The sequence below is a fragment of the Bemisia tabaci genome, chromosome 1, assembly GCF_918797505.1.
Source record: "Bemisia tabaci chromosome 1, PGI_BMITA_v3".
NCBI classification, from domain to species: domain Eukaryota; kingdom Metazoa; phylum Arthropoda; class Insecta; order Hemiptera; family Aleyrodidae; genus Bemisia; species Bemisia tabaci.
The window spans coordinates 46,996,960-47,009,288 of record NC_092793.1 but is presented as its reverse complement, the minus strand read 5'-3'; the positions used below and the strand labels follow the sequence as shown (position 1 = coordinate 47,009,288).

Below are 12,329 nucleotides of genomic sequence, written 5' to 3'. Positions count from 1 at the left end.
TCGCAAGTCCCCAAATTTCGGGAAAAGTTAAAAAAACGAAATTTAAGGTGATTAAATTTGACCGTTTAAATTCCGAGCCCCCCTTAAAATTAAAACGAAGTGATTTCTGCAATTTTTACTTAAAAGCGGACACAATTTGGTAAATTTTCCCGTTTTATTTTTTTCTTTACGATAATTTGAACCGGAGTTATGATTTTTTGAAAATAGGTCAAATTTGACCTTTGACCTATCGTAACTCGGTCAAAAATTAAGATATTGATCTGCGGTTTGCGCCGAAATTCTTAGTTTTTTATGTTCTTTCGAATGAGGTAGCACAAGATAGGGGTTGCCATTTGAAAAAAAAAAGTTGGGGGCCCCCCGCGCCCCCCCTGAGGGGGGACCAAAATTTTGACCCCCCCAAAAGATGGTCCCCTTTGAGATAGGAACATTTCCAAAGTTTCATTACCCTAGCTCAATTCGTTCAAAAGTTAGCAGGGGTGGGACGGACTTTTGGTACACCCTGTAGTTTGCTTGTGTTCTTCGACAAAAAACACAAAAAAATCACTCACACACAATCTGATATTTTTTAGTGTTACAACTTAGATACACATTTTTCGGATTCAGAAATCGAAATATGGCAACATCCTGATTCCAGATACCTAACTCCATAGTCACACCATCTGCATACATATCCCGTACGCAACCTGCTCAATTGTCTAGTCCCGGCAAAAATGATTGACGCTCCACATAATTATCGCCGCCTCTCTGACGTGAGGGCGTATCTCGATTTCCACATGATCCTTGAAAAGCATGGAGTTACATGTAGAAAAGGGTTCACGTGTAAATTGAGATATGCCCTTACGTCAGAGGAAGGATGAATTATATCGCACGACGATTGCGCGGAGTTCTCTGCTTTGATCAATGTTCAGGAACTGAGCGCCTTGACGGTTCAAGTTACGTCAGTTGCAGGTACATAGATGAGCAAATTATTTCCAAGTTGATACGAACTTCATCTCGTCACAAAATCAGTCATAATGCACCGTGTCATACCTGCTTTTGATGGATTGCAGTCGATGCGATTTCAGCTCGTTGGAGGGGCAAGATTTTCAATCTGCCTGACATGATCCTAGGTAGTAATAGTAACACGGTTTAAAGCGCTCCTACCTTGTTCGCACAGTATCAATTGCTTACCCTAAATCACAGCTTACTCTATAATGCAGGGTATCCCAGGAATAAGTACGAATATCGAATGAGTCGATGCTTTTGGTAAAAAAAAAAGACTTTTTTGTGGTATGAATTTTTCTCCGAAAACACTTTCCTTGGGGACTACGGCCTCCTAAAGTTGGAGAAAAAATCGTCTTCCTAACACTGGCAATGTTTATCAAGAAATATGAATAAAAATTGGTTAACGGGGGTAATTTTTAGCATTTTTTTCATCCTTGACCTCCCAAAAATGAAGGACTTGTTTTAGAAACAATAAAATTATGTGCCACTAGTTTTCCTACGTAGAAAGGTACTTTTGTGGATGAGCCAAAAATAGTAGCTTTTTGTTGCAAAATGTGGTCCAGTTGCTGGCTAATTTGAAATTCCTGCCCGGCCCGATTTTGGGGGAGCTATCACTACAATTTCTTTGCGAAAAATGCTTAGAATATTCCAAGGCAAGGAAAATTGAAGTATGTTTCTAATTTTTGTTCGATTTTTATTTTATTTCGTTTTTTGAAAACTTCAGGGAATATGGAACGTTGGAAACTGAGATGCAGTTCCCAACTGGTTTCGTAGTCCCATCATCAACACTGGAAAGAAAAAGACATTGGATCTAGAGTCCAGACTCTTGAAAAATTCGACAAGAAAAAATGCTCTTGATTCAATCAGATTTAAGCTTAAATCAAGAACCCAGCTTCTTAATTTGAGCGGATTTCCTTTCGATTTAAGCTTAAATCTGATTGAATCAAGAGTCATATTTCTTGTCAATGTTTTCAAGAGTCTGGAATTTAGATCCAATGTGTTTTTTTTCCAGTGAAGTTGACTACATTTTGCGATGAGGAGCCACTATTTCCAGTTCATCCAAAAATGCAGCTACCCTCGTAGGGAAGCTATTATTTTTGCGATCGGTCGGGGGTAAGTGTTTGTGAAGGGAGGAGACAAGCCACCTATTTCACTCGACAGGATTGCGATAAAAACTGTTGAGCGCTTGTCTCGCTTGAGAAGGAGATGATGATCGTCATGATGCTAAAACAAACTCCGGAGACTGTGTTTGAGTTGGGCTGCGCTAAATGGGTAAATAGTTGATTTTTAGTGGCCGGAAGCCGTGATGGAAGCATGAATATGGCCAAACGCCAAAACCATGTGTTTTCATAGCGACGCGCGACGTTCCAAAATTTCCACAAAGGAAAAGACGAAGGGATTTGACGTGAAATAATCAAAATTACGGTCGGAACATTTTATGAGAAAACCATGAAATGCCGCGGAATCATAAATGTAAGTTGAAGTTTTTGAGCCATAATTATGATTTGCTCTCCTTTTAAATACTAAAATTTTGTAAACAATGGACCACTAGACTAGGTACGAATTTAAGCATTCTGATACATGTTTCTTAACCAGAATTTCACGTAGAGCACAATTCGCGCAACAAAAACTAATGAAACAAACTCCAGACGAAGATATTAACGTTTTTATTTCACATTGGTTACGAGGAATTTGAACTGCCCACTGACAAGAAACTCAAAGCTCTACGGGAGTCAAATCGCGCACTACAACGGTTTCAACAAGCTTCTCAATCGAATAATGTTCATTTCCCACCATGTGTTGTTCAAACTATAAACAATTTGCTACAGCTGAGCCAAAGCGTCAATATTGAGGTTGCCAGATTTTTAAATCGCAGAGACTGTTACGACTACGTTTTGGCGCACGATGTGAATCACGCATTGAGTTTTCATGAGCGGATGGTTTGAATTCACGCATCAAGAATCATTAAATATCTTTTCCTTTCAATTTTGCGTGATTTTTTTTAGCATTTCACAAGAGCTAACCTTACTGCCGTCTGGAATAAAATGGCACCTGCAATCAAAAATTCGAAATCCATCTACTGTGCGACACGTTGGGAGAGGAAATTATCGTTCCGGGACACGTAACAGAGAGTCGGCCACGTATGTACGCTGAGATTCGGGAAGCTGATAGTTGTGAAATCTCTAAAAAGGAGCATAAAATTTTATTGAGCTCTTATACTTTAAGCGGTGTGCTTGGAACTTGTCACGAGGGGTTTCGTGTGTTGTCGCTTGCCACCACCGATCCTTGTTGCCAAATAGGGACCCGGTAATCCCCCCCCCCTCCGAATTTGAAAAACCCTATGATCCGTGAGAGCGAACTGGCTTGTTGCTTTTATTTTCAAGTGCTCAGCTGCATCCGCTGAAACAGTTTGGCTATCGTACACAATATTGATGTATAGAATAAAACATAAGTAAATTTTATTTTTAGATTAGATATCTAGATTGTGCAGCAATGAGTCCAGTCGACTACGTCATTTCACTAGAAATAAGCGAATCACTTTTTACAATAACTCCAAGGGTGGATTGGCTATATATGTCCTTTTAAAGATAGTTTTGAAGTGACAAAGAGGGAGGGGGAGGTTCTGAGGAGGGCCGTATGAGTTTTGCAAGCTCATTGAAATTTTCGCTCTTTAACGTCTAAATTATTTTTCCAGAAGAAAAAAATCCAAATAAAAGACGTCTGGTTAAAGTCGGTTAAAGGAAACCCTATGAATCATGCCCAGGTACCTAATTTTTTGTCATTCCAAGGACCGGAAACTTTTCGCGGACAATTGACAATGTCGCAATAAAAATCAGAAATACTCGTAGTTTACGTTGTCGTTACAGAGAAACTGAAGACGCTCTATAATTTACAATCCTAGTGGTTACAACTCGCCGCCGCGCTGCGACGGTGAAGCGGTCCGAGCCTTGAGAATCAAAACGCCTTCTCTTCCGTGCGTATGCAACACAGACATCCGTGGAGCCCGAATAGTTGCATCCAGGCGTTACAATGAAATTCGTTTAGTTAGTATCCGTCGCATGCGACACTAACTAGGGGAGCTTTGTTAGTTCCTCGTACGCCTTAACTCAATTCTAGCGTTGTTCATTGTGACAACGAAGTAAACTATTACTGACTTATACCGTGGACCCAAAACTTGTGGAAAAAGCTCTTACGTTACTTATTGCTTACTAATAATAATCAAACTGGCACACCAGTACATAGGCTCATACAAAACTAATCAACGACGAAGTATTCAAATGAAGCCAGACTAACGTTCATCGTAAAAATCATCAGGAAAATCGAAATCAAGTAAATGTTTCTTCTTAAATTTTCTTTCATTTAGGTATTCGCGCTTTTACCAGCATGTTCACCAAACTTCTCTGCTCGTTCGTATTTTGAATAGAGACTATTTGATTTCAAGTGATTTAAAAAGAAAATGTCAGATTGTAACCAGGTTTTTAATACAGATGCAGTTTTTCTTGTCTCCTTTTCGCCTGTTTCAAGACCAATAATTTGCGCAAACGACTCTCTGCTTTCGTTACCCCCAAAAGCGCACATCTTCATCGGAGCTTTTGAAATTTACGCTTTTGGAATTTAATCCTCTTACTTCCCCGGCCAGTCTGCTCCTGTACGACACCGAATCGAATATATATAAATAAACAAGACAAAAAGGCAGAATGTCATGCCAAGGTGTTTGTTAAATACATTAAGTACAAAGTTAAATACATTAAGTACAAAGTTAAATACATTAAGTACAAAGTTAAATACATTAAACTACAACGGCTTGATACCAACTAGAAGTAACACTTTTTTAGAAAGCAACCTAATTTCAAAAACTTTTTTGTACAAAATATCCACTGGAATAATTTTAATGATTTCTACTATATTCCTGGCTTTGGCGCCAGCCAGAAGTTTAGTTTCATCAGCCAGAGGTACCTATAGTTTCATCAGTCAGAGGTATAGTTAAGTCGGCCAGAAATGTGGTTGAATCAACCGCCATACCTCTGGCAGACGCCAAAATCAGCCAGGAATATGGCTGGAATTATCATATTTTGCCCGCATTGTCCTTTAAATATATTTATTTCTGTCATTTCATGTGAAAATTACGTTCGACTCCCGCCGACTCTCAGATAAGTTTAGCGTTCGTATAATTTCAGGAACCCTTCGCGACGCGTGAAGTGCGCTATTAATTCAAATATCGCTACCTCATATCGAACTTGCACAGAGAGCACTGGGTTGAGTCGAGCGGAGAACTATCTAGCAACGCGAATCCCTTACAACCGGAGCAGTGGTGTGGCGTACTTTGCAATAAATCGATTCAACTGCCATTTAAACCTATAAAGAAGTATCGATGAAGAGGTTGTTCGCAAAGAGCACCTTAATGATCGATTCTTTACCGTAGCTTCAAATGGAAAAATATCGATAATCGATCGTTCACGCCTTGCCACTGAGCCGGAGTGAGTCGTTGCCTCGAGATGATAATCTTGGTCTCAGCGGCTCGGTGTATCGCCGCACTACGGTAAACAGCCGTATGTGCAACTCAGCCTGAGACCCAGTTATCACTATACGTTCATGCACTCTATGGCCCAGGCCAAATTACACTTACTGCTGTCTATCGTAGTGCGGGAAAGCACCGGAGACAGATACCTTCAATGCACCCACCTTAACGCGCGCAACAGTCGACAAATCTTGACTTAATGCAGTAGCTTCGCTTCGCCCGCGACAAGATCGAATATGCGGCTATAACTTCCGTTGTATCGTCGCTTAATGCATTCGCCATGATAATGTCGCCTCGTAAATTGTTTCAGATTAACCCTCACGCTGTCGTGCGCCATGAATTTCATGATATACCCGCACGACACTCAGGAATGCAAACTCCAAATGGAAAGTTGTAAGTGTGATATAATAATATCCTTTCTTTTCACGCATGAATAACGATGGGAACGCAATTTGGAAACGAGCCATAGCCATCATTCGGGGGAAGCATTGCGATTCGCAATCATATCTCCTTACTTTCGTATTTACACGTCTTCGGCGAGTTCTAACGAGTAGAGAGAAGGAGGAAACAAGGAGGAGTCGCTGATATAATAAAAACCTGTAACGACTGACGCAACGCTTTTCGTTCATAACGAGAGCTGTGATGTCGTCTTTAAATCAAAATCAAGTTAATTGACTGAATAGCTGAAAGTAATGCAGTTTAAGGGGGCAAAAGACTGACTGCGCAGGGACTCTTTACTGAGAAAAATTGATAAAACATTTTTATAATAAATAAAGACTCCTTTTGTTTTCTATAAAATAAGAGTCACCTTTATACCGCGCATTACATTTATTTTAGTTAAATTTGTACATACGCTCGAGGCCTTTCGGGATTACCCCATCAATACCCCGTATGTACATATTTAACTAAAAAAAATGTAATGCACGGTATGAAGGTGACTCTTATTTTATAGAAAATTTTAAATACCGCTACGAACATGTTTAAATCCTTTTGTTTTAAATAGAATTTGTTCAATTCCAAGATAATTATTGGGTGAACATTTTTTTTTTTTTTATTTTTTTTTTTTTTTTTTTTTTTTTTTTTTAATTTTGATGGGAGTTATGCATTGCAATGTTTTGTCTTTCATGTTCTCCAGTGTTTCCTTAGCATGCTGCCTGCTTTTATAGTTGAAATGGAACTTGAGTAAAGAAAAACAAATGGGAAGCTCAAGTCCAAGCAAATGTCAAATTCGGAATTGTTGCTCCTTATCTGTTCTTACTGCAGCAAAAAACCAAGATCAGATTTAAGAAAGGTAGATTGCATTCTAGAATCCACTATCCAGCCTAATTTCGCAACCCACTGCAAAATGCTTGACTTATCTGGTTTTTAATTTTTTTTGTTTGATCAAATTCCTAAATGATTCTTGGGGAATCTTCAGCGAGTTTTATATCATATTTTAATTTTATTATTCTCCCGCAAAATTTTGCTCTCTCCAGCAATTGGCAATTGGCGATTGCCGACCAACCCAAGTCATTTCACGCTTTATTAATACCAAAACAATGGGACCGCCCTGAATTCCAATTCCAACCGTGCTGAATCAATGACAAAGGTAGACATTTTAATAACAACGGTAATCTATTTAAAAAGAAACGTATAAAAATCAGGTTGGATGAACGTACCTTTGATTACATGCTTTGACGCAACATTTCGCCCAAAAAAATCAGGATTATGTTTAAATATGCTGGTATCGTCTGGAAGAAAAGAAAGAGAGGGAATATAAGGAAAATGACGCATAGCCATGGGAAATCAACCGTCCGTAAAAACTCAAAGTCACGAATTATTTCGTACCACTGAGGAACAGATAAGTGGTGCTCCGAGTAGAAGGAAAACCGAAGGGAGAAGAGAGGATAAAGTCGATTTTTGGAGGTTGGGGGTTTTAATTTGCGTATTAGCTCTCTCTTATGCCCGAAATCATGTGGTATGGTGTCAAATCTACACGATAAATACCTGAATTTCTCCTCTTTGAAAATATTCTCAACGTCCCGAAACGCGTTTAAGGCAACGCTTTATCAAAAAAAATCATCCGAAAGGCGTTAGATGTATGGAGCCATTCAAATATTTTGTAAACGAATTCCACAGATGTTTTTAGCGGCAATTCATGTAATTTGGTATGAATTTTTCCCGCAACCTAAATGCATTACGAAATAGTCGATTCTAGATGAGGCACCTTCCCTCGAAAAGCATCTAATGTTTTGCACAAATTGGACGGATCTAATCATACACAGTGATCTTGAGGCAAAAAATAATCCGAAAAAAATGTACCCAAAAATTGTTTGCAGGGGGTGAGTCTATGGTGCGCATGGACTTAAAATCGCGAAAAATCAAAATTTTGGCTGATCCTTATTTCGAGTTACCGGATTTCGAAATTTGCATTGTAAATGCAAGTTTTCAACTGATATTGATCCACTTTCTATTAATTTGTCCATTGAATCGTAGTCGATCGCTTCAGCTTCACGTTTTTATGTTTCGTTCGATTCATGTTGATCGAATACATACACAGTCTCGTTACATGCAGACTACCTATTATACTCTTTTTTCCACCTTTTTTTAACTAAACAATTCGCCTTCTGCTACGTCTGCAGCAATTGTTGTTATGAATATGTTGTGCGCACTGATTTCAGCTTATTACATAATCGACTCTCTGAAGGCGTTTTGTGTGCGCAAGTAGCGCAACCTGTCGGAGAACGAATGTAATCTATGAGAACGAACGACGTAGGTATTGGGCGATTCATTCAATCTCACTTCTGTTGCTCTGCAACAGGATGCTCTACTTTCGTACATAAAACGCCTTCAGAGAGTCAAGTATGTAATAAGCTGAGATCATTGCGCACAACATATTCGTCACAACAATTATTGCTGCAGACGTAGCAGAGGGCGAATTTATCAGTTAAAAAAAGAAAAGAAAAAAGAGTATGATAGGTAGTTTGCATGTAACGAGACTGTATGTATTCGATCAACGTGAATCGAACGAAACGTAAAAACGTAAGGCGATCAACACCGATTCAATGGAAAAAAGTGATAAAAAAAGCGGATCAATATCAGTATAAACATGCATTTACTCTGAAATTTTCGAAATCCGGTATCTCGAAATTAGGATCAGCCAAATTTTGATTTTTCGAGATTTTAAGTCCACATGCACCATAGACTCACCCCCTGCAAATTTTTTTCGGGTACATTTTTTTCGGATCATTTTTTGCTTCGAGATCACTGTGCAGATTTGATCCACATTTAGCAATTTGGAACTGCAATTTCTAGCTCATTATAGAGACAATATTTGTTCCATTAGTTTCCCTATGTAGATAGGGTTTTTATGTATAATCCAGGAATTGTAATTCCGAATTGAAAAATGCAGTCCAATTAGCCTTACTACATCAGACGCCGCCTAATTTCCTTTCATGTTTCATTTTTCTACAAAAAATTACCGATCAACATTCTAATTTGAAATTTTGGCGTAATTCATCCTCAAAAATAGCTCTCAGTGTTTGAGCTGTAATGGAGGAGACGTTATGAGAGAGTCAACCCTGTAGATATTCAAACTCTCCGCGCGCTCACAGATTAGGAGCGAATACATTAGCAGGGTTGCCACTTTATGCGGTAACTCCAAGGTCAAAATCATGTCAGCCCTCCTGGGATATTCGCTCCCAATCTATGTATCGGAAGTTTGACTGAATATGTAGAGAGTGACACTCTCCATAACGAAACAATTTATTCCATTTTGGTTTCAAATTTGAGAGCTTTTTGGACTTAGGAGTTTGCTTTAGAGAAAAGCATGGACACCATCGTGCTTAACGCGAAATTTTACATAGAATCGAGTACTAAATTCGCCAATCCCTGTGGCTTGCAAGAGTTCCACCAAGATAAAAATGATATTGAAGAGAAGGTCAGAGGGTTACCTTCTTCCGATTCCAGTCAACGGACCAAAAATCAAGTGAAACATCTTTTTATGGCACTCTACTTTCGGAGTTGTATTTCAAGAGCGGGGGCCAAAATCTGCGCTGACCCGTCTCAATCAGTCGCCCTCCTAACATAAAGACGTAACTACATTTGGCGATGACCCATGTCGTCCATAAAACTCAATGCTTTCTCGGGCTCATCTCAATGTGTAGTTACGCTCTTTTGTCAGTCAAGCGACGGATCATTCTTCCCTTTCCTCGCCCTCTTCTCAGACGGTGAAATCTATCTCGAGTGAAGAAGTCTGCTCGCAAATTCCCAAAATACCACGATAACAAGAATAATTGAACGAATGAAGAGGTATCCTGGGGAGTAATTGTGAATGGTTGAAAGTGAAATGAAGACTTAAAGTAGCTCAGAGAGCGAAATAATTGGATTAACGGTAAATGAACCCATTTAGGTATGTCAGAGGCCTATCCACAAAGACTTTTCATCGCGAATAGCTTTCTTTACAAAAATGGGTCAAAATATTCGAAAGTACTCTAATTTGAGACTTGAAAGGTCGACGGTTTCCTCAAGATTGAACTGAGCCCTCCTGGGCTTTGATTCACTTTTGAACTTTCCCTCCTTCACCAAAACAATTTAGGATGTTGAAGTACCGTCCTACTTTGTTAAAACCATGTGCAAACGTTTGCATCAACTGCCTCTGAAAGTAACTTAACATCCTCAGGATGTGAAGTCAACAATATAGGTAGTCGAGACAACAATTTTGAAGTTGTCGCACGTTTTTAACAACCTAAATGTTAATTCAGCATCCTAATTTTTTGTTGGTGGTCCTTGACTTCAGTTTCACGCAGAGTAAGCGGGCGCAAGGTGCCGGTGGCGGTATGTGTCCTGGCATATCCTACAATTGCAGCAACTTCTTTCGCCTAGCTGTTGTTGATGATTTATCTATAAAAAAGGAGCATAACGAGTTAAATTTTCAAGCTAAAATTTCCGGAACTGAGCATCGGTGTAAAACTCTGTCATTTACTTCAAACACGTTTAACGAACTTTCAGGAGTTTTGTTTTGAATAACTAATTTTCTGTTGCAGTGTCCCATACGACCGACGACATGGTCTTCCAATGGGACCCTGAAGTTCCTCTAGTGGTCGGTGAAGACATCGAACTGCCACAGTTACAATTAGTCAAAAATAGAACTGCTGATTGTACACAAGTCTATTCAACAGGTAAGCTATTCCAAATATTTCCACAGATTATCAGCAGTTCTAAAATTGCCAAGAGTAGCACAAAATTGTCTCCAGAATAATTTATGCAACAGAGTCTCCGCAAAGTTATGTGATGTCCTTTGACATTTGGCAAGTCTCAATGAGGTTTTTAATTTTGACTTCAACCGAAAATCACGGCAGGGCCGGATTTAGGGGTTGGCCACATGGGCCGCGGCCCATGGCGGCAAATTTTGCATTTTTTTTAATGTAGGTATAAAGAAAAATCGGATTCAGTAAAAAAATTACAAACGAGAAAAGGTGACAAAATCTCTCATTTCCTGAGAGTCCATTGCTAATTTCGTCATCTTTCTGTAATACAATAGACAGCACCTTTAATTAGTCGAGTTAAGACTAAGAGAGAAACCGAACACGGACTTTGGCCGAGAGCGGCGCGGCGCAAAGAGCAATGATGACGAGGCCTAGAGATGAAAAGGAGGAACCCGCGGCGCGGCGGTCGGCATGTAACACTTATTAGCGCCTACGAGACTGCATGAATACTTCACGTATTGCGTCAAAGACAATGCGGTCAGCAGCGGGCGGCGTGAAACTCATAGCGCCTACAAGACTGCATGAATACTTCACGCATTGCGTCGAACACAGTTCGTGCAGCAGCGGTCGGTCGGCGCGAAACGCATAGCGCCTACAAGACTGTGGGAACACTTCACGCATTGCGCCAAACACAGTGCGGTCAGCGTCGCAGCGGCGGAAGTTGAAATTATTGAACCACATTTATGTTTGTTCTTTCATAATTTTTTCGTTCATTTCATACATAAATGAAAGGCCTTGTCCACACAGATATTGGTTTACGGAACATAACTTTCGCGCCAAGTTCCGTGAACTTTTGCTAGTAGTGTTGACAGCAGGTTGACAGGGCTTTTGCAAAAAATGTGTCCAACACGAATAAACGCGTCTTATGCACCCCTCTCCCTCCGGCACGTCCACTTGATGGTTTTTATTGATGTTTCAAAACTAATGAGAAGGGGGCGGCAAAATACAGGCGGCCCATGGGCGGCAAGTAAGTACATGCGGCCCTGAATCACAGATGATGTTTTTAAAAGTACGCCTCGTAAAAATTTACGGATCCGATTGTAAGGTTGGAATTGGCAGCACGTTGTTTTCAGATCCATTCAAAACTCATGAGTTTTTGAAAGTCATCAAAATTTGTTGAAATTATTGTCTAAAAACACAACCCCTACGCAGGTGAAGACCTTGAGTCCTCGGTGACAGAGATACCGATTCACCTTCATCCTGCCGAGAGGTCAAAATCACATTAGCAGAATTCAAACATTTGCTACTGTCAAGAAAGCCTGATTCGCACTGATTAAGATGATAATATGTATCGATTGCTAAAGTACGAAACCACGTATCTCTGTTCCGGTGTTTCAAAAGCTCTTATCCTATAGTATATTTTCGAAGAGGAACAAGTCAACTAAATAACTTGAAATTTCTACGGAATATCCTGCCAATAAAGAAGCAAAATGCAGGAAGTTTTCAAAAAATTAAGTTGACTAATTTTCTAATGATTAAGTAAAGTATGACAGCATTGGCGGATCCAAAAATTTGGCAAAAATGCCTTCTCTCCATTTATAGCAATGGAAATAAATCGATTATTAGAGGGCTCAGGTGCT

General features: G+C 39.6%; 1 protein-coding gene across 6 annotated transcripts in view; it reads left to right on the top strand.

The window, feature by feature from the left end:
* ort (glycine receptor ora transientless) overlaps nt 1-12,329 on the top strand; it is a 212,674-nt gene that overhangs the window by 175,845 nt on the left and 24,500 nt on the right. For all 6 annotated transcript variants that reach the window (XM_072301954.1, XM_019054117.2, XM_019054116.2 and 3 more), the window contains 2 exons: nt 5,814-5,896; nt 10,528-10,662. In XM_072301954.1, the coding sequence (XP_072158055.1) occupies nt 5,814-5,896; nt 10,528-10,662 (218 nt within the window). The remainder of the gene's footprint in view (nt 1-5,813; nt 5,897-10,527; nt 10,663-12,329) is intronic.